This window comes from Sciurus carolinensis, chromosome 16, assembly GCF_902686445.1.
Source record: "Sciurus carolinensis chromosome 16, mSciCar1.2, whole genome shotgun sequence".
Taxonomy (NCBI): Eukaryota; Metazoa; Chordata; class Mammalia; order Rodentia; family Sciuridae; genus Sciurus; species Sciurus carolinensis.
This window is the reverse complement of record NC_062228.1, coordinates 57,385,003-57,409,292: the sequence shown is the minus strand read 5'-3', so window position 1 is coordinate 57,409,292 and position 24,290 is coordinate 57,385,003. Positions and strand designations below refer to the sequence as shown.

At 55.2% G+C, this 24,290-nt stretch overlaps 2 protein-coding genes across 5 annotated transcripts; one reads left to right on the top strand and one right to left on the bottom strand.

Annotated features, from left to right (window-relative positions):
* The first annotated feature begins 228 nt into the window (after positions 1-228).
* Tmem143 (transmembrane protein 143) lies at positions 229-19,799 on the top strand. 4 transcript variants are annotated; one of them, XM_047529337.1, is made up of 8 exons: positions 229-307; positions 654-894; positions 2,814-2,918; positions 10,520-10,714; positions 11,755-11,885; positions 12,334-12,613; positions 16,703-16,892; positions 19,651-19,799. In XM_047529337.1, exons 2-8 carry the CDS (start codon positions 676-678, stop codon positions 19,662-19,664), a joined length of 1,134 nt encoding a protein of 377 aa, XP_047385293.1. In that variant the 5' UTR covers positions 229-307; positions 654-675; the 3' UTR covers positions 19,665-19,799. The 4 variants fall into 4 exon arrangements, with proteins under 4 accessions (XP_047385293.1, XP_047385291.1, XP_047385290.1 ...); XM_047529335.1 differs by lacking the exon at positions 19,651-19,799 and adding an exon at positions 17,392-19,052 and having other exon boundaries at positions 16,692-16,892; XM_047529334.1 differs by lacking the exon at positions 19,651-19,799 and adding an exon at positions 17,392-18,849.
* Positions 19,594-23,172, bottom strand: Emp3 (epithelial membrane protein 3). Its single transcript, XM_047529340.1, has 5 exons — positions 23,047-23,172; positions 21,968-22,060; positions 21,625-21,727; positions 20,572-20,712; positions 19,594-19,802 (listed from the first exon to the last, which is right to left on the bottom strand). Exons 2-5 carry the CDS (start codon positions 22,043-22,045, stop codon positions 19,633-19,635), a joined length of 492 nt encoding a protein of 163 aa, XP_047385296.1. The 5' UTR covers positions 22,046-22,060; positions 23,047-23,172; the 3' UTR covers positions 19,594-19,632.
* Positions 23,173-24,290: the final 1,118 nt, after the last annotated feature.

The following is a 24,290-nucleotide window of genomic DNA, read 5'->3' as shown; positions in this document are numbered from 1 at the left end:
GGCGCCCTGCACCGCCCTAGCCCTCTCGGGAGTCTCGCGCCCACTCCGCCCCTTTCCTTTGAAGCTAGCTGACAAGGAGACACTACTGTGGCGCATGCGCTTCACCCAAACGAACGAGCGGGGGAGGGGGAAACTTTGCGCGTTGCGCACGCGCAGTTGAGATAGGGAAGTGGGGGAAAATGGGCGTTTCTAAATGACCTGGGCTTTGCGCATGCCTTTTACTGCTAGCTGAAGCCGATCTTCGGGGACTAGGGCACCTCCTCGCACATGCGCAGGAGGTTCAATGACAGTCGAACGTTGACTTAAGGTGAGGGAAGGGCGGGGGGTTGCATGGCCGGGGGAGGGCGGCCCTGCACCCCCTGCGTAGCCTTTCCGAGCATTTCCTGTGTTCCTAAGATCCACCTTGTCGGAAGCCAGTTGTATCACTATAGGGTCTCTGGGCCTTCAAAACATCCTAGACCCTAAGACCTCTGACCTCAGTCTAGGAGTCACACCAGCTGAGCAGTGTTGGAGGGGACGGGCAAGAGGGGTCTCGAAGTGGGCAGATGGGTTCTGCGCCCATCCTGGGGAGGGACGTCCCCTGGAGGGCGGGAAATGGAGGAGAGCTTTTCCTACAGGTGTCATTTGACTCCTGCTCATTTGCCTCTGTTTAGGCTCCAGGGAAAGGGTCTGGCTATGTTGCATGTGACCCGAGGGGTCTGGGCGTCCAGGGTCCGAGTATGGCCCCTGTTGCCCGCGCTCCTCGGGACTCCTCGGGCCCTGTCGTCCCTGGCGGACAAGATGGGGGTGTACCGAAAGATGTGGAACCCCACGGAGCCCCGTGACTGGGCCCAGCAGTACCGCGAGCGCTTCATTCCGTTCTCCAAGGAGCAGCTGCTCCGCCTTCTGATTCAGGTACCGCCTGTCCTGGGTCCAAGAGCTTGGGGACTACGATTCCCGGCAGGCCTCGCGGCCTTGGGGCCCTGCAAGCTGTAAGGGACAGCCCTGGCGCCTCCTGGGAATTGTGGTTCCGGGGTCTCCTTAGCGTCCCAAGTGGGCGCAAGGTGAGTAGGGATGCAGGGGCGGGAGCTCTGAGATGCAGATGCAGCATAGATTCAGGCTTCAGGCTGTCTTTCGGGCCTAACAGTCACTCTCAGATGTGTGGGTTTCCCTCTGTAAAATGGGCATAGTAATCATTCTTGTCAATATTATTTCTACAATCTAATAAAAATTATACTTACAAATTCACAAAGCTATAATCATAATTATTATCACACTATTTGAATTCTTACTCTGTGGCACAGTGCTGAGAATTTGTCACATATTGAATTATCAGAACAACCCAGTAAGAGAGATACCACTATCACCCCCATTTTGTAGATAAAGTGTGCAGAGGGAGGGCTAGGGAAATAGCTCAGTTGGTAGAGTGCTTGACTTACAAGCATTAAAACCCTCGGTTCAAGTCCCAGCACTGCAAAAAAAAAAAAAAAAAAAAAAGGACCTAGAAGGAAAGTGACTTAACCAAGGCCACAAATATAGTGGCCCAGATTTTTTTTTTTTTTTTTGGTACTGGGGATTGAACCCATGGTGCTTAACTTCTGAGCCATGTCCCCAATGTTTTTAAATATTTTATTTAGAGGCAGGGTCTCACTGAATTTTTAGGGCCTCGCTAAGTTGTTGAGGCTGGCCTCAAACTTGCAATCCTCCTGCCTCAGCCTCCGAAAGTGCTGGAATTACAGGTGTGTGCCACTGCACTGGCCTAATAGCCTAGATTTGAGCCATTTGGCTTAATTCCAGAACTGGGCCTGGACTAGGTGGGGCATTTACTTGGCCTTAAGAGTGAGGACCTTCTTTCTTTTATGCCCTTGGTTGCTTTCTTGACCTCACCCTAGTCCTAGTGCTGCTCCAGAGCTTGAGCTCTCATACCCACCAGCACCATCATACCTGTCACTATTGAGGACCAGCACCTGTCTAACAATCATTTACCAAACGCCTGCTGAAGGTACTAAGTCCTTCATGAGACTACACACACACACACACAAACTTCATCAGATTCTCCCCTCAGTCTTCTGAGAAACAGTGTGATTCCCTACTGCCTATGAGGAAACCGAGGCTCTGGGAAGTGAAGACATTTATCCAGGGCACTGAAACAGGGTTTATAACAAGGTGGTTCAACATGAGTGCTCTGGAGTCATACAGGCTTGGATTGGGGTCATGTCACACAGAAACTGTGAAGCAAATGACTTTCACGGGGCCTCAGTTTCCCTCTCTGGAGAATGGAGGTTATAATTCTCTCACTCATGCCCCATCCTCTGGAGGATGACATGCCAGCAGACAGCAGGTGGCATGCAAGACGGCCAGTGTGAATGTTGGTAAGTAAGTGTCAAAATGGGAGCTCCAGACCCCTGTTCTTTAAGTCATCTGGTTTCTACTGTATTGGGTTGCCCTGGCTTTTGTTCCAAAAAATTGGTCAAATCTCCTCCCTCAACCCCAAGTAAACAGTTCTTTAAAAGCCTAGAATTCTGCTGGGTTTGGTAGTACATTCCTGTAATCCCAGCAACTCAGGAGGCTGAGACAGGAGGATCCCAAGTTCAAGACCAGCCTTGGCAACTTAGTGAAACCCTCACCAACTTAGTGAGACCCTGTCTCAAAATAAAACATAAAAAGGGCTGGGGATGTGGCTCCGTGGTAAAGAGCCCCTAGGTTCAATCTCTAGTACAACAACAACAAAAAAAGGCCGAGAGCCCTGATTGTGTGTGGGCCACCAGGGAAAGTGTTCCTCCCACAGGACAGAGGAAAGAGGCCTAAAGAGATTTTGCTTCCCGAGGTGACAGGAATTCCACTCCAGCCCGTCAGAGAAGGTGGCTCTGGAGGAGTTCTCAGCCCATGTGGACTTCTGCACCCTGTTCCATTACCATCACATCCTGGCCAAGTTGCAGGTGAGGACGTGCCCTTCCACCCTGTCGTGCTCATCTCTTCAGCTAGTCACACCTGCTGGGAGCCTGGCTGTCCTCTAAGCACTGGAGATACAGCAGTGAACTGGACAGGTGTCACCGCTCCCTTCTGGAGCTGGCATTCCTGATGGGAAGTACGTGTGATGCCTGGTAGAGTAAGTGCCCCAAAGAGCAAAATGGCCGAGTGGGGTAGAGGGATGAGGCGGGGCCTCTCTAGACAGGGTGGTTGGGAAAGGGTTTTCTGAGGAGGTGACAAGTAGGCTAAGACCTGAGTAAAGAGAGGGAACAAGACAGAGGGGACTCTGGGGAGGGTGTTCCAGAGAGAGGGGCAAGTACAAAGGCCCTGGGGAGAGTTGGCCTGGGGTGCTGGAGGAACAGCGAGGAGACCAGTGCCGCTGGAGGGAGCGGGGGAGAGACGGGAGTGGACGAGGACAGAGGGGATGGGACACATCCTCCTGGGCCTGTGGGCCACGGGAAGACTTTACATGGACTCTGAGTGGGCTGGGAGCCACAGGAGGGCTCCGAGCAGAGAGCTATGAGCTAATTTAGGTGCTGACAGGATCCCTCTGACTTTCGTGTCGGGAACAACCTGTCAGAGGCAAGGAGAGCTATTAAAGAGTCTGTTATGTTTGTCTGGTGAGAGATAATGGAAGCTCCGGAAAGAGTAATAGCAACGGAAGTGGTGAAAAGTAATCAGACGATGTTGATGGTTGGAAGGCAGGCATCCGCATTTTCTGTTGGAGGGAGCTGGTGAGGGAGGGAGACAAGGCAGGGAGACAAGGAGGGAGACAAGTGGCCCCAGCCTGAGCCTCCAGGAGGATGGAGCTACCATTACCTAAGATGCAGAAGACTGTGGTTGGGGCGGGGCAGGAGGAAGTGGGAGCTCGTTTTAGACTTAGGAATATGAGCTGCCTGTAAGACAGGCAGGTGGGAAGAAGAGTGGAATATGTGGGTCTGGGCTGAGGAAGCTCTGGAAGGATCTAGAATGGTACTAAAGGAGACCATAGAAGGGGAGCTTAAACAACATATTTATTTCTCACAGTTCTCAAGGCTGGATGTCCAGGATGGAGGGTCCAGCAGCTTTGGTGTCTAATAAGGGCTGCTTCCTAGTTCATAGATGGTGCCCTCACATGGTGGAAGAGGGTGAGAAAGCTCTCTGGGGTCTCTTTTATTGATCCCATTCATGCCTTAATCCCCTCCCAGAGGTACTCCATCCTAACATCACACTGGGAGTTAGGATCTCAACCTAAGAATACGGGGGAGATTGGAAAAGTCAGTCCACTGCAGGCGTGTGATGGTACAGCAGGTGGACTGCCAACCAGGGATGCTCCCTGAGCCTTGGTGTCCAGGCAGTTGTAGGCATGGTGACTGACCTGAGCCTTCAGCCCCGACCAGAGGTCAGTGTTAGCATAGATTTTGGAGTGGCTATGGCCCAGGTAAACTGAGACACTTTTATTGTGCAAGACACTGCAAGGACTTAGGGTTTCCCTGGAGCTGGTCAAGGGCCAGGCCTTTGGACACCCAAGGTCTGTGAGTTCACCCTCACTTTACCCTGCCACTGTGCTCTGATGGCGCCCCTCCTTGCTTTGAAAAGTAACGATGGTGGTCATAATGGCCCTCTTTACTGACCACTCTGTGCCAGGCTCAGAGTGCTGTGTCTCCTTCCTGCAGCCCCAAGAGGCAGCTGCCATCGGCCCCATTTGCCCAAGCAGAAACCCAGACTCTGGGAGGCCTAGAAAGTGCCCAGGACCACACTGTTCACAAGTGGTGGAGATGTAATTTGAGCCCCTGTCCATGTGCATCATCCCTCTTTTCCATGGGGGGGCACCTCTGGCCTCAAGAGGCAGTGTTGTTGTTTTTGCTTTTCTTGTTTTACAAAGTATTTTCTTATATAAACATTAAAACATTCAGCAAGGCAGAAAGAATATAAATGAGTCTACCTGTATCTCTGAGCAGAAGACTTTAAACACAGGTGCTGGGAGCAGGGTGGAAGTGGCAGAGGCAGGCAAGCCCTGGGGTGATCATTGCTGATGATCTGTCTCTCAAGGAAGTCGTTGGAGCAGGGACAGAATCAGAGTGGCTCGGTTCAGACACTAGTTTACTTGTTCAGTAGTGGTGCTGGTGACCTTGGTGGGTGACCTCTCTCTCAACCTTCTTTCTCTTATTCATTCATTGATTTTACTCGATAAATATTTATTGAGCTCCTACGGTGTCCTCCGAATGGTTCCAGGTCCCAGGGCACAGCAGTGAGCATGACAGATGTGTGTGTTTGCCTCCTGGGGACTCTCATGCTAAAGAGGCAGAGAGAAACACCATACATCAAAAGGTGCTAAGGACTACGGATTAGGGTCGCCAGATAAAGCACAGGACAGCCAGTTTATTCATTTCCAAGGGCGGCCATAATAAATTTCTGTAAATGAGGTGGCTTTAAAACAACACATTTATTTCCAGTTTAGAAGGCCAGAAGTCTGAGGTCAAGGTGTTGGCAGGGTTGGTTTCTCCTACCGTCTCCCAGGCAGGAACGGTCCATGCCTTTCTCCTAGCTTGCAGCGGTGGTGTCAATCATGGTGTTCCTTGGCTTGTAGATCCTCATTCCAGCACCCCCTCTCCAGCGTCACATGCCTTTCTCTGTCTCGTTTTTGTCTCTTATAAGGGCATTCATTCTCCAATTCAGCATGATCTCCTCTTGATCTTTACCTCCTAATTCTCTGAAAAGATTCTCTTTCTAAATGAGGTTATATTTTGAGATTCTGAGGGGCTGAGAATTTTTTTTTTCTGTACTGGCGATTGAACCCAGGAGTACTGTACCACAAAGGTATGCCCCCAGTCCTTTTAAAAAATATTTCATTTTGAGACAGAGTCTCACCAAGTTACTCAGGCTGGTCTCAAACTTGCCATCCTCCTGTCTCAACCTCCAGAGTAGTGGGGATTGCAGGCATGAGTCACTGCACTTGGTAGGGATATGTGTGAATTTTTTAAAATTTATTTTTTTCCTTTGTGGGGGGACATGAATTTTTAGGGACTACTCATCAACCCACTATACCCCATTAAATTTGAATTTCAGATAAACTACAAAGAACTTACTTAGTGTAAGTATGTCTTGTGTAATATGGTCCTCAAATATTGCACTTACTTCAAAATTTTATCTATCCATCAATCAATTAATTGCCATTTCTCACCCTTGATTTGGCAACTGTAGTTAAGGAGAAAAATAAAGTGAGCTAGGGGATGTTTTCCAATTTTAGGTAAGGTAGTCAGGAAGGGCCTCCCTGAGGAGGTGACATTTGAGTGGAGACTTGAAGGAGGCCAGGAGCCAGCCACGAGATCTGAGGGAACAGTGAATGCAGAGACCCGAGGCCAGCATGTGCATGGTGTGTAGGAGGAAGAACAAGCAGGCCCCGGAGGCTAGAGCCGAGTGAGACAAGGACTGAGGGCTGGGGATGAGGGCAGAGAAGACACCAGGACAGATTCCAGGAGTGACTTGTGTGAGGGACACAGTGAGGGAGCCCTAGGAGCCCAGGGACGGTTCTGAGCAGAGAGGGACGGTGAGCAGGGACAGGCGCCCTCTGGCGGCTGGTGGGAGAACAGACGGGGCGAGGGCTGGAACAGGGAGCCCAGCCCCAGGGCCACTGCAAAGGTGGGTGTGAGTTGGTGCCATCCCCAGGGAATGGATGAGTTCAGGGGTGCAAAGCTGACTGTCCCCCATCTGTCTCAGACCAGGGGACGAGAAGCTTCAGATCCTGGATCTATTTCAGTTGTGGTGTGGTGGGGACTGTCGGAAGGGGTGGATGTGTGGGGAAGGGAGGGGTCCTAGGCTTCTCCTGGGAAGAGCAGGGGGTGAGAGGAGGCTTGGGGGCGGGCTTTGGCGTGAGACAGTGGTTTGGACGACCCTGCAGGAGGCACAGGGAGCCCTGCTGATGTCCTCAGGGGTTCCTTGGGTCGGCCCGGGCCCTATGAGTGTGGCGCTCGGGAGGGATGTCAGGCTTGTACTCAGAAATCTGGGAGTCCTCGGTAGGCAGGGGTATTTGAGTGCCCGAGGGAACGCCTGGGGATAGAAATGGCAACAGCAGCCCTCGCCCAGCCCCAGTGAAGTCTCGCTCCTCCAGCAGATGTTTAGTGAGGTCTGGGGCAGGTGCTGGGGCTCCACTGAGGAGCCGAGTCAGGCCCACACCTTCCCGCGAGGAGCTGCCAGGGGTGGTGGGACAGTTGTGAATCGGATGCCGTCTCCAGTGAACTCATGGGGATGATGGGTGCAGCAGGGAGGGTCAAGGGCAGTTCTGTGCAGGCAGACGCCAAGGTGGCCTTGCCGTCTGTACCAGGGTCCGTGTGCTAATCAGTGTGGTAGCCACCAGGTTCATGTGGCTCTTAAGTGTAAAATACTCCTAATGAAATAAATTGTAAATGGTCTGTTCCTCACTTGCTTTCATCATGTTTCAGTGCTTAGTAGCCCCATGTGGCCAGCGGTGACCTTATGGGACAGTGCAGATCTAGACTGTTGGACAGCGCTGCTCTGTGCCCTTTGTTTTCCTCTGAAGGTGACGGTGTCGATGACAGTACCCTCAGAGCTGGCACCTTTGTGTGGTGCACACCTGCCTGGCCTCCTCAGCGAGGCCTGGGGAGGCTTTTTGAGAGTGGCGGTGGAGCTGCAGTGTGACAGAGGAGTGAGGTCTGGCAGTGAAGGGAGGGAGGTGGGACCGGGACAGTCTCCCAGCAGTGGCGTGTGCAGAGCGCCCAGACTGGAGGAACAAACACCTGCGTGACTGGGAGCCCTTGCTGGTGCTGGGGCCCTGCAGGTGTGGCCCTGGTTCCTGAAGGCAGAGGAGCCCTGGAAGGGGTTAGTAGGTGATGGACATGGGGTATGCATGATTCTGGGTTTACTTCCTGGCTGTGTGACCTTGGGTGCTTACTGGACCTCTCTGTGCCTCAGTTTCCACATCTGCAAACGAGGCTAACAATAGTACCGCTTCCATACTGGGAGAATGCATGCACGATCAGCTTCCAAGTGTGCCTGGCACACGGTAAGCAGGCATTGAAATGTGCTTTGTGATTTTCATTTATTATTGTCTTTGTTCGCCGAGATCTCTTCGGCTCTGTGGAGAGCGGGTCGGCAGTGGGGGCCCCTGGGATTTTGAGGACACCATCGAGAGAGGTGTTGGCTGCATATGGAGGAGGCAGTGGCGATATGACCGGGCAGGGCTGGTGGGGAGGAGAGAGCTGGCTGAAGTGCTGACCTGTTCTGGAGGCAGGGTTTGTGGGGAGGAGGGAGCAGGCGTCACGTGCGTTGTCCGGGTTCCTGGCTGGAAGCCCTGGGCGAATGTGAAGCTCCCCAGGAGAGCTGGCTCGGGGATGCTTGATGAATGCAGAGTTCTTTCTCGCCAGCTCTGAAAGCCTCTCGTCTCAGTCTGCAGCTCGGCCCAGAGTGGAATCTCTCAAGGTCACGCCGTGCCTCTGATAGGGTGGCCCAAGGGACCCACTGTCAGCCTGGGCTTGAAGGAGCCAGGCACCTGGCCCCTGTGCTTGGCCCGCACTTCCCAGCCCTGGCCCTTCGCGGAGATGAGGACCCGTCCCCTCGGCCCTTCCGCTTCTGTCTCTCCCTGGCTGCGCGGCCCTGGCTCTCCACCAGCAGGCCTTTGGGCAGGCCACTCCGCCCGCTTGGAGGACCCTACCCTCTTCCCTTCCACACATCCAAAGTCCTACCTGGCCCTCTCAGGCTGCTCCCGAAGGCTCCCTGCCCTGAGGCCACGCCAGGCTGGGTGTGGGCTGGCTCTGCAGAGGGCAGTTTCCCTCCGGGGCTCGTCGTGCTGTCTCTGTCCTCCTGAGGCCCCAGCTCCACCAGCCGAGCAGGCTGCACCACTGGAAACGCGTCGTCTTCATTCACTCAGCAGTTCTGGGGGGCAGGGGTGTAGGTGCCTAGGATGAGGTGGGCAAGGCCCATCGGGGAGAGGCCTGGAGGGTCATGGGGAGGTCTGTATTCTATTCCAAATGCAGTGGACGCTGTTGGGGTGGGGGGATCTGTGGACAGTTCAGGGGCTTCCTGTGGGGACTGGTTTGGCAGGAGTTGAAGCAGGGTGAGCAGAGGGCCAGGGTCATGGTGGAGGTGAGAGATGAAGCTCGTCTGGAGAGGAGGCGGAGTCATGAGTCAGTGGGTCAGCAAGTGGACTGGTGAGGGGCTGCAGAGAGGGCAGTGAGAAGGGAGTCGGGTGCCCCAGGGTCTCCCGTGGGGTATCTGCACTGAGGCCGGGGGAGGAGGGTCTCTCTGGACCAGGTTAGGTACCCGATGCCATTAGACACCCTGCTGGGAAGTCAAGAGAGGTTGGAGCTCAGTCTGGCCTCAGGGCACAGGCCTGGGATGTCGTGGGGCGTAGGGTTGGGAGAGGGACCCTGGAAGGGCCGTTTTCCCGGGAGGTTGGGGTTGGTGGGGTGATTGGGTTGTGGGCTCTGTGTGTTGGATTTGGTGACTGACCTCCAGTACCATGTACGGAGCTGGGGTCGGTGCGGCAGCTCAGTGACTGTCACCACGGCCCCCATGCTGGCTCAGAGGAGGCGAGTGGGCCAGGGTGCGTGGTCTGTGTGCCACGTGGGGTGATCTGAGCACAGCCCCTGCCGTCCTGTGGCCCTGCACCCCCTTAGGCGTCGTCTTTGTCCCCTGTGGTCACCACCGGGTGGTGGGTGTTCTGTCTTCTTTTACAAGGTGGTCAGTCAGCTGCAGCCACAGAGGGGCCGCAGGGGAGACTCAGGAAGGACAGAGCTGTTGTCCTCGGGTCCTGGAGTCACACAGTGCTGGGCAGGGCCCTCGGGGTTTCCACAGGAAGGCAGGGCAGGGCAGGGCGGGTGACGCTTAGGATCCCTAGTTTGGGTAACTGTTGGCTCTGGGCTCTGGGCTGTGGTGTGGTCCTTATCGCCTGCTCTGGCCCTGGATGATGTCCCTGGAGGACGACGTCTGCTGGGGTGCAGGGCTGAGGGAGGAGGTCTGGCGTGGAGTGGTTGGCAGGGTGAGCTTCTCACCGGGCCCCTTGCTGTCTCTAGAATTGACTGGGTCTGGGGGACGGTCTCTCTGAAAGGTCTTCTAAGGTCTCAAAATGTCAGAATGTACAGAAAACTTAAAACTGTTCCTAGTGCAGTGAGCCAGACAGCAGCCTAAGCTGGCAGAAGAGCAAGAGTGGGAGTCAGGGAGCAGATGTCACTTCCGCTCGTGGACCTTGGATGGAACTTCAGTTTCCTGGTCATCTGCCCCTTGAGGGCCACATGGAGTGTAGCCTGCACCTGTGCAGCCCTGGCCTTCTGCACAGGCGGTGTGCTGCTCACACAGCAGAGCTGGACGTCAGGTGCTGGTAGAGGAGAGGCCAGGCCGGAGCAGGCGGGTTGTCACCCGCACAGTGGCATTGGAAGGCGGTGAATGGCAGAGCAGCGCAGGGCACGCGTGGAGAGCAGGACGTGGGTACCCAGCCCTGTGACTCTAGGGCACACTTACCGAACCTCCTCGTTACATGCCCTGCTTCAGTGTCCTGGGTAAATGTCTTTACAGCTGTCCCCATGGCCCTTCATGCCCTGACCCAGGCCATTTCTTTCTGTGACTCTCTCCTCAGGCCTTGTATGATCCCATCAACCCTGACAGGGAGACCCTCGACCAGCCATCCCTCACGGACCCCCAGCGTCTGTCCAATGAGCAGGAGGTGCTGCGAGCTCTGGAGCCCCTGCTGGCCCAGGCCAACTTCTCCCCTCTCTCTGAGGACGCCCTGGCCTACGCGCTGGTGGTCCACCACCCTCAGGATGAGGTCCAGGTACTTGTCTTCAGAGGACCAAAGCCTAGGAGGCACTGGGGTAGGGGCTGCTAGGGGTCGCGCTCCTGAGCACAGGGCCCACGCAGCACGCCTGGCGGACAGACCAGGCTGCATCAGTGCCCAGGGCCGGCGGGGCTCAGGAGCAGAGCGCTTCCTAGTGTGCATGAGGCCTGGGTTCCATCCCAGCACGCGCGCGCACACACACACGCACACGCACACGCACACACACGCGCGCACACACACGCACACACACGCACGCACACACGCACACACACGCGCGCACACACAGAGCCTTGTGACTGTGGAGCTTCCCAGGACTAGATCCTGTCGCCACCTGCTGTAAAATTGTAACAGAAAACAATACAAAGTGCTCATCCTTAAAGTCAGTGACATTGTAATAAAAACACTACATCTTTTAAAGGTTCACATGTTCATGATTTTTAAAATGAACATCTTCCAGTGATATTTTGTCACCTCTGAAATTGGAATGTGACTCACAGGCGGTGGTGAGATGTGGCAGTTTTAATTGTGGTGTATTTTCTTTCATAGTTGGTTCATAAAACAGTGGCATCTCTTAAATCAGTGGCACCTTCAGCCAGATGTGGTGGCACCTGCCTGTGATCCCAGAAACCGGCTCAGGCTTGAGGAACGCAGGTTCCAGGCCAGCCTGGGCAACTTAGTGAAGCCCTGGTCTCAAAATAAAAAGTAAAAAGGGCTGGGGATGTAGCTCAGTGGTAAAGTGCCCCTGGGTTCAATTCCCAGAACCAAAAAAAAAAAAAAAAAAAATCTAAAAAAAATCAGTGGCATCTTTGATTCTAGGAAAGACAAGTAGTAAAGATGACTGGGATGTGCAGGGCTCCATCTTGAATGGAGTGCTGGTGTGCAGTGCACAACCTGAACAACCACGTGTGGCCCAGACACTGAATGATGAGTGGTGATGGGGAGAGCATTTCTGGGAGGGAGGGGATCTAGTTCTGGCACTCCTCCCTCAGCCCCCCGCCGGGTTCAGCTGCCTCTGCTTCCTTCATCCCCCTTGGCAGGTGACTATAAATTTGGATCAGTACATCTACATGCAGTTCTGGGCCCTGGGCCAGCGAGTCGGGCAGATGCCTCGTATGTCCAGTGTGGGCTCCAAGCGTGGCTTCTTCACCAAGTTGCCCCCTGCAGAGAGGTGAGGCGGCCCTTGTTCCCCAGCTGCAGCAAGAGGGAACAAGGTTAGAGTCGAGAGGGGACTGACAGGTCAGTGTCTGGGTTTGGGTATCTGGGGCCTGGGTGGGAAGCTGAGGAAAGGGGAGACGTGAGTCACTCAGATGTTGCCTTTCCTTCCCAAGGGACGTGAGTCACAGTAGTGCTCCCAGAGGAGGAGAGAGGGCAGGACCAGTTGTCCCCATTTTTCCAAGTGAGGGAAATTGAGATTCGGGAGGGAAGGCCTCGTCCTGAAGAGGGAGGCCTGGCAGGATCCTGGTGGACGGCCTGTGTTTCAGCCGCGGGCTGCTCCCGTAAGGCATCCCCATGGTGGACACACCTGCTCCTGGCCATCCGCCGCAACTGTGCAGCCCAGGGTGTAGCTGGCCGGGTGCCTCGGCATCCTGACCCGCGTCCCTCTGGCTGTCCGTCAGGAGGTACTTCAAGAGGGTGGTGCTGGCCGCCCGGACCAAGCGGGGACACCTGGTGCTGAAGAGCTTCAAGGACACGCCGCTGGAGGGCCTGGAGCAGCTGCTGCCCGAGCTGAAGGTGCGCACGCCCACGCTGCAGCGCGCCCTGCTCAACCTCACCCTGGTGGCCTCGGGCCTGGTCTTCTTCGTCAACGTGGGCATGGTCGTGCTCTCGGACCTCAAGATGGCCACCTCCCTGCTGCTGCTGCTCTTTGCCATCTTCATGGGCCTGCGGGCCTCCAAGGTACGTGGCCGGCCCCCGCGCTCCCGTGTCCCCGCCTGGCACCAGATGGGCAGGCCACCTGTCTTTCTTTCAGGCGTTATTCGCACTTCTTGGGGCCCTCCTGGATGCACTCCACACCCCTGGGCGGGTTCCTTAATCTCTCTGTGCCTCAGTTCTCTTTTCTGGAAAATGGGAGTAATGGTGAGGCCTGCCGGGCAGGGCTGTTGTGAGGGTTAAATGAGTGAATCCAGGAAAGGCCCTGGGCCTGGCACCTGCCAGGTAGGTGAGAGGCCCTGGGAGAGCGCGCCACCCCTCCTGGGGCACCTGCTGTGAGAAGCTCTGTACGGAGTGGAAGAGGGCATGTGGCTTGACCCAGACTACGTGACTTTGAATCTGACTCTACCATTTTCTAGCTGTGAGATCTTGAGCGCATTGCTTAACCTCTCTATTTCAATTGTCACATCTGCAAAGTGGGGCTGATGACAGGACCTAACTCATAGGTTGGAGTGGGGATTAAGTGAATCAATATGCATATAGGGCTGAGGACAGAGCCTGGCACACAGTACCGGAAGTACCATTTGAGAGTTAGCTATTAAGATGATGGTTATTATTACTGATTGGACTATTTGTTCCATGAGTTTCCACCCTAGCCGGGTATCATTATCACTGGGAGAGATGGTTTACAAATGCAGCCTTCTGGGCTCTGGCCCAGATGAACTGAATTGGAAACTCTGGGACCAGGGCCTAGGAAATTGTATTTTAATAAGCTCCCTTCCAGATTCTGCTACGTGTGAGTGCAGAACCGCCTCATACAGTTGCTCAGGTTGTTCACCATCTAAGGATTCATGGCCGCAGGGGCCAGCGAAGGTTGGCACCCTGGCAGCTGCTCTGCTTGCTGAGCTGTGTCTCAGGTGGCCTGAGGACTGTCTTACTGATTCTCCCAAGGGTTGGCACTGGTTCTAGGAGTGAGGCGGGTGTGAGGTATCCACTGTACCTGATCATTCATTTGCTGGCTCACTAGTTTTCAAGCTGTTTGCAGCCATCGCGATGAGCTCTGAGGAAGACTGGTCATAAATCCCACAGATAATAATCAGGCTGCACTGGCCCAGGGGTTGCTGGCTGCCTGGACCTGCAGGAAGGCTCAGAGGGAGTGCTTCACACGTGGGGGCCTCACAGGTTCCAGGGCCCCGTTCTCTGGTTGGTTTAGTGCCTGGTTGAACGCGCTCCCTTCCCGGCCGCCTGTGTCCTGTGGCTCACTCCCCCTGCCTGTCACTGCTCCTGGATCTCCTGTCCTCCTCAGGCCCCTTCCCCAGGCGCCTCCTGCCCTGGCTGCCCCAGCTGTACAGGTCAGACCCCGGCAGGGCTCGGGACCCCCTCTTCCCCTCCGGAGCGCCTTGCTTCTTCAGTTTTCGCAGGCATTTCTCCACCACAGCCCCAGCTGGGTTTTTTGTGCTCAGTCTGGAGCAACTGGGGGGGCAGCCCTCCCCACAGGGCCCCTTACACTGGCCCCATGGCCGGGCTGAGCACAGATCTCCTGATGCCTCTGCTCAGGTTTCCCACCCGTGATGGTCCTTTGTACCTTGGAACTTCCTGCCCGCTTCCCGCCTCCAGTCAGCCCATGCGACCCAGAGCTGGCCTTGCCCTTCCCCCAGCGCCAGCCTCAGCAGACTGAGCTTCACTCCTGCTTCTCGCTTGGCATGCCCAGGACTCCTGGGCACTGTGCCCACCTCTGCCCTGCTTCCTCTCACTCCGCCTTTGCATGTGCTGTTCCTATAGACTGAAATGTCCTTTCCTGCCTATTGCTCTAGACAACTCCTACTCACCCCTGCCCTTGACCCCGAGGCTGCTTGGGAAGCCTTTCTGGGCAGCTCAGACCAAGATGGTGCTCCTGGGGGCCCTGCTGCACCCTTGGCTTCCCTGTGAGTCCCCTGAGCCCCTTGCAGAGCAGGCCCCTGGGCAGCCTGAGGATGTTGAACTGGTGCCCCAGAGATGTGTGGGCCTGATCTTTTCCTGAGGGAGAGGTGCTGGGCACATGGACACAGATGGTCACATGCCTAGGGAGGTGGTGGCAGGCAGTGCAGGAGCCCAGGCTGCCCCTTGAGGAGGGGGTGGTGAGTATTCTCCAGGAGCAGACTGGGGGCGGCCTGACTGGTCAGAAGGCAGGCCTTGCTCAGGGAGGCCTGCCTGGTCCCCAGGCCTGCGTGCAGAGGGAGGCACAGGAGGGGCCATGTCCAGATCTCTAGGGAGCCATGGGAGGGCCATGAGCAGGGGAGGGGCAGGGACAGCTTTGGACTGTAGGGACGACCACAGCGGGAGACAGGCCAGGGAGGGGCTGGGGTGATGCACTTGGAGGAGCGGGATGGGCCTGAGCCAGGGGCTGGAGGTGGGGGAGGGTGGAGCTCGGCTCAAGGGCTGGCACTGGGGTTGAAGCTGGCGAGGAGTGTGCCAGGGCAGGGCAGGGCCAGGGGTCTGGCGGTGGCTGAGTAGACGGTGGGGCCTCCCCAGATGCCATTCCAGGGGGTTTGGGGAGATGCTGTCAGCGTGGGCAGTGCTGTGTTGAAAGGACCTCCCAGGTGGCAGGGGACCCTTGGGTTCATCTGCATGTGGTGGAGGGGCAGGACCCCTCCTTCCATGTGAGAGGAGTCCGCTCCATAGGCTTGCAGACAAAGGCACAGCACCTACTGTTTTCACATGAGCCGGTCCCTGACGCCCTGTCCCTGCATCTCGCCCTCAGTTGAGGAAACGGCGATTGATTCCACGCAGGACATAAACCAGTGGTGCTGGGATGGCGAGCAGGCACCTCATACGGAGCTGAGTCCTTGGCGTAACGTGGGCCACTCAGCCGTTTTCTGGGCTGTGTTCCCTCAGCGGCGGGTCACCCCGGACCTCACAGGAGGCGGTGGCACTCTGCAGCACCCTCAGCGGGTGGCTGTCCCATGGTAGCTGTTTGAGTGCTTGGGCTGGGCCAGGCTCTGTCCTGAGCCTTCCATTTCCCTGGGTTGACTTCTGGACCCTTCTGGGCGTCAGCCTCACCTCACTTACAGTGTCACCCCAGGACCAAGGTCTTAGCCAGGGGTTTGCGGCTGGCAGGGGCATGGTGGTGACTGGCGCCATGGTGGTTGCAGACCTAAAGGCTTTGAGCTCCTTTTGTGGGTGAATGGAGGAATCTGAGCACAGGTTTCCTGGGTGAGCACCGAGGGCTGGGGCGGGCTCTCCCTCTGCTCCTCAGGGACACCAAGCGAGGAGGTGTCCAGGAGGGAGGGGATAGCGAAGGACACCTGGGCTCCAGGCCTGCCTCTTCTTCCCTCACTTCTCTTTACAATTTAATACGTAAACCCCTTTTTCATTGTGCAAAAATTCACACAGAAGCAGAAATAGAGCAGTGAGGAGCTCCCAAGTAGGCAGCACCCAGCACCAAGAGCAAGTCTGAACTCACCCAGGGCCCCCACCTCTGCATCATTCTGAAGCAGACCCTAGACATCTCATCTGGAAGTGCGGAAGTGTGTCAGTCAAAGATGAGGGCTTGCTGTAGTAGGCACTTCCAAGGCTAAAACTCAGGTTGCTTAGAAATCCATGGGCAGATCCATTAACTCGGCCGATGAGCCGACCAGTGCAGGGTTGGTATAAACCGTCTTCCTGATGGGGCTGCCTGGGAGCCCCTGGGGCAAGAGAATGTGTGTTAAAAATACGCCCTTCCGGGCTGGGGAAATAGCTCAGCTGGTAGAGTGCTTGCCTCGCAAGCACAAGGCCCTGAGTTCGATTCCCGGTACCGCAAAAAAAAAATACACCCTTCCATGGGCTGGGCTGTAGCTCCTGGCAGAGCACTTGCCTAGCACCTGTGAGGCACTGGGTTCCATCCTCAGCACCACATAAAAATAAATAAAATAAAAGCATTCTGTCCATCTACCAAAACAATGTCCCCCCAAAAACAATGACCTCCCCAGCCCCCAGCCCCAGCCTGGGGGAGCTGATTCGGAGGTCAGTGGCCTGGGACTTTGTAGGTTTTCAACGGCATCCTCTACCTCCCAGTGGGGTCCGCTCTAGGGTCAGGGGTGCGGGGACTGGGCAGGACCAAGCCAGGGGCCCTCTGACCCTGCAGCCGTCCGGCAGATGTTCGGGCAGCGGCGCAGCATGCAGGCCCTGGAGCTGGCGCACATGCTGTACTACCGCAGCACGTCCAACAACTCGGAGCTGCTCAGTGCCCTGGCCCTGCGCGCACAGGTGGAGCACACCAAGGAGGCACTGCTGGCGCACAGCTTTCTGGCCCGGCGGCCAGAGGGTATGTGTGGCCCACCAGAAGGTAGGCCTTGTTCTGTCCTGAGCCCCTAGGCCATGTCCCTGCCCCAGGGACCCCAGCCCAGGGAGACACCATCTCCATGCTGTCTACTCCCTCCAGCCCCCAGCTCTGGTTCCCACTGGTGAACCTGACTAACTTGCAAGGAGACTCTGTCCTTCGGCAGATAGGACCCTGAACCCAACTTCCAATCTTGGTCTGGGTGTGACCTGCCTCTCTTGACCTCTGTCTGAATGAGGGTCCTGGACCATGGCCCCTCTTCTGCACACTCCCACAAAGACCTCGACCCCGCCCTGTGTTAGCCCTAGGTGGTCCCCATTGGGACATGCATGAGGCCATGGCTTGTCTCCAGATGAGGGCCCAGAGTGGAGCCTCTAGGCCTGTTCCACTCCCCTCCAAGCTTCCAGTGTACCCCTGGGCTCTCCCAAACTTCGGGCTCTCCCTGTGGCTGCTCTTAGCCCTTGCTGGTCCCAGTCTGACCTCACACCTGCTTGTCCTGCTGCAGAGACCGCCAAGTGGCTCCAGTCAGAGGTGGAGAACTGGCTTCTGGCCCAGTCAGGCTGTGACGTGGCCTTCGACGGACCTCGGGCCCTGGCCCACCTGCAAGCCCTGACCCCCACCACGGGGCTGTACCCTCCCCCAGGTTTCCCCAAACTAGATCAGTTAGCTCCAGTCACTTCTGAGTCCTCCCAGGCCACACCCAGTAGTAGCAACAACTGACTACACCCTCCCTGCCCAGTCCGCCTGCCACCTGGCTAGAAACCAAGACCCGCCTCTTCCACGCCAAGCTGTCAATCATGGCTACTATGTCATTCTCCAACTTCCAGTTACTGACAGGCAATTATTTTTGCTACTCTGTATACTTAAAGCAGCCAACCAAGGCAGCAGCGGTTGCTAGGCATCCCCACTTCTCACGAACAGCCTATCAAAGCTATTTAGCTGGGTTTCAGTTCCATTTCTTAGTCCCACCCCTCTGTAACATCCACACGTGGTGAGGCTGAGGAGATGAGGGTGTCAGCCAATCGCAGCCCTTAAGCTCTGGCTTCTATGAACTGCCAGGCCCAGCTGTGAAAGATGTGCCCTCCGAGGCTGTATATCACTGTCTTCTTAGCTTCCTGGGGGGAACTGCCCACCAAGTACACCTGGGCCGGGCTCCAGGCGGCAGCCAATGAGAGCCGTCTGGCCCTGCCCTCTGGCAAACAGCCAGTGACAGCTGCTGGGCGCCATCAGCTCTGCGCAGCCAGTTGTCTGCAGAGAACCAACCAATCAGAATTTCTAAAGGAACCTGCACTTCGCATCCGTTGCTGCTGCTGTGTGGTGGGCCATCTGATAACTGCTGACCAGGTGTTCTGGCTGAAGGGGTTGGGAACCTGGTGCCAGGCAGAAGCTGTGGGCCTGGAGGACCACCCCCACCCCAAGCTTAGGCTCCCAACAGCCTCAGGTGCCTTCCCTGCCTGGGTCCTTCACCCTTTCTACAGAAACTACCTCTTCCTGGATTTCCCCACCACCAGTGCCATGTGCAATATTTATTGGTCTATCAACTTCTCCTGTCTCCCAAAGGAATAAATCGTGTTTAATAAGTCTGGCTGAGTAGGGTGGCTACAGGAGTTGGGAGGGAAGGGCTGTATCAGAATCCTGGAAAGAGGGGACTCTGGGTCTTGGGGGTATTAGTGCGTGCGACGGTTCCCCGACAGAGGAGAGCCTTAGAGGCTGGATTTGTGGTGGTTGAAACAGAATGTCTGTGGGTTCAGAAGAGGATCTTGGAGGGACCTGATTCCTGAGGAGAAGGCGTGGTTTGAGTCTGGGTCTCATGAACAGGGGAGATAGGGTGCCAAGTGCAGTTGTGCAGATTGTTCCCATAGCCAGGGGGAACAGGGCCTGTGAAGTCCAGTCCATGCCAGTGTCCTGCTGTGGGACTAGGTCAGCGTGCTGTGGGGCATGCCCTGTAGTATTTACTAAGGTGTTAAGGGCTAGGGTAGTCTTTGGGGATGGGGAGGAAGTATTGGGTCCTAGAGAGAAGAGGAAGACAGATTTCCAACAGGGAAAAATAAAAACTCTTCCCAGAGGGAGGGTCAGAGAGGATAAAAAAAGATCAACAGTTTAGCCAGATGTGGTGGTGCACGCCTGTAATCCCAGCAGCTCAGGAGGCGGAGGCAAGAGGATGGAGAGTTCAAAGCCAGCCTCAGCACTGGCAAGGTGCTAAGCAACTCAGTGAAACACTGTCTCTAAATAAATACAAAACAGGGGTGGGGATGTGGCCCAGTGGTTAAGTGCCCCAGAGTTCAATACCTGGTACAAAAAAAAAAAAAAAAAAAAAAAAAAAAATCACCAGTTTAGAAGGAGCATGTGTGGGCTGCAGAGACTGAGCACCAGGTGACAGAAGCTTGAGTAAGCAGAGAGAACAGACACTCCAGGTTTCTGATTTCTGACAGGGTTTGCTGGGACTCAGACTGCTGGTTCTTCCTGGAAGTGCCTGAAGGTCTGAACTCAGGTGCTCCTTAGGAGTCTGGGCCTGAGAGGGGAGGACCCAGCTTTTGAGTCTGTGGGAGCATAAGGGAGCTCGTTCCCAGGGAGGAAGGTGCTGTGGGCTGGGAGATGGGCATTCTGAGGGTGGAGTGGCTGGAGGTGGGTCTGCCCTGGTTCAGGAGGGCAGTCGTGTGCACCTGGGTCTCTGGAGGAGTTAGGAAGAAAGGAGGGAGGGAAGGGCCCGTGTTTAAACAATTTTATTACTCATGGGGGCTTCCGCTCACTCCCGCTTCCGCAGGTGGATGTAGATGATGCCGCTGACCAGGGCGAGGGGGAAGGCTACCCAGGCCAGGGCGAAGCAGTAGCCGAAGCTGCCTCCACGGGGGTGCTTGGCCAGGATCTCCTCGGCGTGAATGGCATAGATCAGGGCCCCTGTGAACACTGCCACACCTGCGGGAAAAGGGGGCGTCGCGTTGTGCCGGCAGATGATGCTTCCCAACTGCCAGGGAATGGGTGCAGCACCATCTGCCGCCTGCTGGGGTCGTAGTTCTCTCCCCCCGCGACAGGCAATGGAGCTACTGAGGGGCCTTGAGAACTAATTTAATCTGTGGCTCCTATTTGCTTCTCCGTAGAATGGGACAATGACGTCCATCTGTCCGTCTCTTCATCCAGCCATGGAATTTTTTGAGTGTGTGTGTTTTACAACCCTTGCATACAACAATGAATTAATAAACCAGAGAGGGGCTTTGCATGAACTCAGAAAGATAATGTTTTCAAAGCCAGGGCTTATGATTAACTTAACTCTTTGCACCTGACGTGTAAAAAAAAAGTAAATAAAACTCCCTTAAGTGTCTGACATAAGAGTAGTTACACCAGAGATAACAGCTTGCTGAAATCCCATTACCATTGTGATCTCCAGCTCCCCTTTGGGGTATTCAATAGCTATACCTCATTCCTGGGACCAAATTATTTACCCATCCTCTGACTCCTTGAAACCCTAAATTACCTCATGCCAGCTCCCCCATGACTCAGGGCAAAACACTGAGAACTACAACTCCCATCAACCCCTGGGGGCAGAGAGGTAGTTCACTGGGACACTTCAGGTGGTTCTCCAAATGTTGGACATTGTTTTCTTTCACTAGATGTCCTTGGACCTCAGGCATCCTGACACTCCCCAGCCTTCCCCTCAATGCCCCAGTGGGGGGACGGGGACGCTCACTGGTACAAAGCTGACAGAGGCCAGTGGCATAGAAGAGCCCTCCTCTCCTCATGGTGTAGAGCTGGAACATGAACAGGATGAAGGACAGACAGCAGAGGATGAGGGAAAGCACCATGAGCACCTGCACCGCCTTCAGCCAGCCTGCAGGAGGAGAGAGAGGTGGAAGTGCTGGTCCCACTTTCTGTTTGCTCATCATTTGCCCTGTCCCTTCCTCCATCCCCCTCCCCCATTTAGAGCGTGGGAGTTTAGATACTTAGTATAGTCACATGACCTTGAGCCCTGTGACCTTGCTAAATTCCCTTATCAATTCTAGTGGTTGCTTCGCAGAATTTAAACGGATTTTTCTACACAAACAAACGTCTGCTAGGAATAGAGATGCTTTTTACTACTCAGGTGCTCTACCACTGAGCCACATTCCCAGTGAGATGCTTTTTACTAATTCCTTTCATTTCTTTTTCTTGCCTTGGTTACTTCCAGTACAACACTGAATAGAAATGAGAGCAAACCATTTGCTTTGATCTTAGGGGAAAAGCATTTAACTTTTTTTTTTTTTTTTCCCCTGGTGCTGGTGCTGGGACCCAGGGCCTCTAGCAGGCTAGGCAAGCCTCCACCACTGAGCCACATCCCCACTTCTTTCACTTTTAGACGGATGAAGCTTCATTCCTTTGGAACTCGGGTTCCTCTGGTCCCACCCTTTAAGAGACTTAATGTTCCACCCCCTTGGAACTTGGACAAATTGTTCCCATGCTCCACTCAGGACACCATCTCTATCTCCTTAAAACTTTGGAACTTTCTCCATGTTTCCTAAACTTACAGCATGTGGTCTTCACCCTTCCGAGTCATTAGGAGCGGGGCTTTTAGCCCAACCTCTTTAGAACAGTAGCAATGGGGTCTGCTCTCCAGACCGCTGTGGCCGCATCAGCCCCACCCACTCAGCCTCACCGCCCGCGGCCTGCCCAAACTTTGGGGTTCTCAACTCAGTCCCAGAGTTGGGAGGAGACTTGGGGTTTCCCCTACCCTTTTGTAGACTAGTCCCCACCCCTCGGTCCTTACCATTCTCACTAACGTTACTGCAGGCCCAGGTTTTGGTGCCGTTGTTCCACGTGCAGTCATACCAGAGGTTCAGGGACTCCTTTCCCGGGAGAGTCCACCAAGACTGGGATGGAGAGAGAAAGGGCGGAGTCAGGAGTTAGGAAGGGAAGATGTGCAGGGTCAGGAAGACTGTAGGAAAGGTTAGACACGGAGCAAGGTGTGAAGAGGGGGCACAGGGAGGGCACAGAGCGAGTAGGAGAGGGGGTGGGGACTAGAAAAAGGGGGTAGCGCCAGAGTGATTTTTAGAGGAGGGGTGTGACCTGTCTGCAGGGGAGCGGGAGGCTCCGCCTCCAAGAAGGCTTACCTTGTCCAAAGTGGCTACAAAAAGCAGGATGAGAATGAGGATGTGAAGGGCAGAGACCACCAGCAGGAGGAGCGACATGGCTGTGATGGGAGCCTGGGGAGTGGGTAGTCAGGAGATGGAGGCTCTGGAGGTTGGCACCAAGGTGGGTGGGATACTCCAATCCCAAGGGAGGAGGCTGGGCCTGGACCCCTGGGTCTGAGGGAGGAGGGCTGGGCCTGGACCCCTGGATCTGAGGGAGGAGGGCTGGGGCTGGACCCTTGGGTCTGAGGGAGGAGGCTGGGCCTGAACTCCTCAGGGAGGAGGAAGTTGAGTTCTGTACTCCTGCATTTCCACGGGGCTGGAGATTGCTAAGAGTTCAGATCCTGGGTGCTGAAATGAGTAGGACCAGCAATGTGGCCCCAGTTTTCTCAGATCCCTGTCCCTGGGGACATATGGGTCAGCATATGAAAATTCAAGTTGACACCCACTCCCCCATTTATCAGGAGCTAGGAGACAGGCATCCTTGACTCACACCACTCCCCTCCTGGGGTGGGGAGGAGGGGGGCCGGGTGACTCATCTGGTGACTCATCCACCCCTCTGCCTCTAAGCACCAGGGAAACCCCAGCCCCTGGCTATGTCCACGAGGTCCTCACCCCACCCTCCTGCCAGACTGGTGCCTGCCAGACACCTTCTTGGGGAGATGGATGAGATGGGTTGGGAAAGTGAGGCTGGAGAGGAAGGAAGAGCCTCCCAGCTCATTTCAGTATCCAGAAATGGGGGCCTGGAGGGTCCTCAGACTGGAGGTGTTCACGCGCACCTCTTGATCTCGGGGCCCTTGGGAGAGAGTGAACAGTCCTGGGGAGAAACTGCATGATGCTTTCCTGTCCGGGACTCTACTGGGACCCCAAAATTCATGCCGGCCCCACCCCTTCCTGGATCTCTACCCCAAGTGCTGAAACGCTTCTTAAATTACAAGGGTATCTACGGCGGGGGGGGGCGAGAAGGGGGGTCTTTCCCATCCTGGGGGTGTCTTTCCCAAACTGCTGCACTCCCAAGTAAATAAATAAATCCCATCCCGAATAACGGACTGGAAACTTACCGAGAGCCGCGGAAAAAGTCAAGAGTTGGAGTCTCGTCCCTTGCTCGGGCCTCCGTGCCCCGCCCTTCTCCTCCCTCCTTCCACCCTCTCGAGGCCCCCGCCTCCCTCGCCGCCTCCCTCCCTCCCTCGCTTTCCCCTCCGTCGGGTTCCCTCCTTCTCCCCACCCCTCTCTCTCTTTCTCTTTCTCCTTCTCCCCCCCCCTCTTTCTCTTTCTCCTTCTCCCTCTCACTGCCTGGGCCCCTCTCTCTTCTGTCTCTTTCTTCTCTGTTCCTCTCAATATATACTGACCCTTTTATACCCACCCTCACCGCACCCAGCTGAGGTCTGCAGTCAGTGGGAGGGTCCAGGCATTTGGTTCCTCATTCTCTGGGCCCCCACCCAGTGCCCCCAGACAGGCATCCTCTGGGGCTCCCTCCCAGGATCGAGATGTGAAATCCTCGGGTCCTCGGGGCAGGCAACAGGGGTAGGAGGGTCCGATTCTCAGGCCAGCTAGACTGGGTCTTGTGCTGGGATCAGATGTCTGCTTTCCTTGATGGATTTTGGGGCTGGATAGTGGGCGGACAGGAGTCTCTGGGAGGAGGCGATTCCTGTGACAGGGATTGGGCTTGGGACTGGTGGTGAGGGTCAGAGGAACCCTTGTGAAACTCTGCAAGGGGTGGGTGGAAGTTTAGAGTCCCAGTGCCATCATTTCCTGAATGGGTGAACTTGGGCCAATTATTTCATTTCTCTGAGCCTCAGTTTCCTAATCTATGTAGTGGGAATCATCATTCTGACAATAACTAATAAGCTTATAACAATAATTCTGCTACTTCTGAATGAATAAGGCAATACCAGACTTGAGACATACTTGAGATTGATACACTGGAGACATTCTTTCTTCATCAAACGTTTATTGAAGGGACACTGTGAAGCAGAAATCAATAATAAAGAAAGCAGACATAAACGGCTATGGAGTTTGTCTTCTAGCAGAGGGAGATGGGCAATAAGAAAGAAACATATTGGTGAGGAAGACAAATTTGATAGTGATAAGTGCTTTGAAGGAAATTGAGCAATGGAGATAATGACTGGGTGGGGGAGGCTATTTGAAACAGGTAATCAGGGAAGACATCTTGGAGGAGACGACACTTTCTGAGACCCAAAGACAGGAATCATTTGAGTGCTGTGGAGAAACAGAAGTACAAAAACTTTAAGAACAAGCTCCGGCTGTTTGGACAGCAGACAGAAGGGCCAGTGTGGCTGGAGCA

Bases quoted from the DNA above. Each gene is read 5' to 3' on its own strand.
- Emp3 (XM_047529340.1), bottom strand. From the start codon at position 22,045: ATGTCGCTCCTCCTGCTGGTGGTCTCTGCCCTTCACATCCTCATTCTC. The intron at 21,728-21,967 runs GTAAGCCTTCTT...TCTCCATCCCAG, and splicing joins TTGTAGCCACTTTGGACAAG to TCTTGGTGGACTCTCCCGGG. The intron at 20,713-21,624 runs GTAAGGACCGAG...CTCCTCCTGCAG, and splicing joins CAGTAACGTTAGTGAGAATG to GCTGGCTGAAGGCGGTGCAG.
- Tmem143 (XM_047529334.1), top strand. From the start codon at position 676: ATGTTGCATGTGACCCGAGGGGTCTGGGCGTCCAGGGTCCGAGTATGG. The intron at 11,886-12,333 runs GTGAGGCGGCCC...GCTGTCCGTCAG, and splicing joins AAGTTGCCCCCTGCAGAGAG to GAGGTACTTCAAGAGGGTGG. The intron at 16,893-17,391 runs GTAGGCCTTGTT...GTCCTGCTGCAG, and splicing joins TATGTGTGGCCCACCAGAAG to AGACCGCCAAGTGGCTCCAG.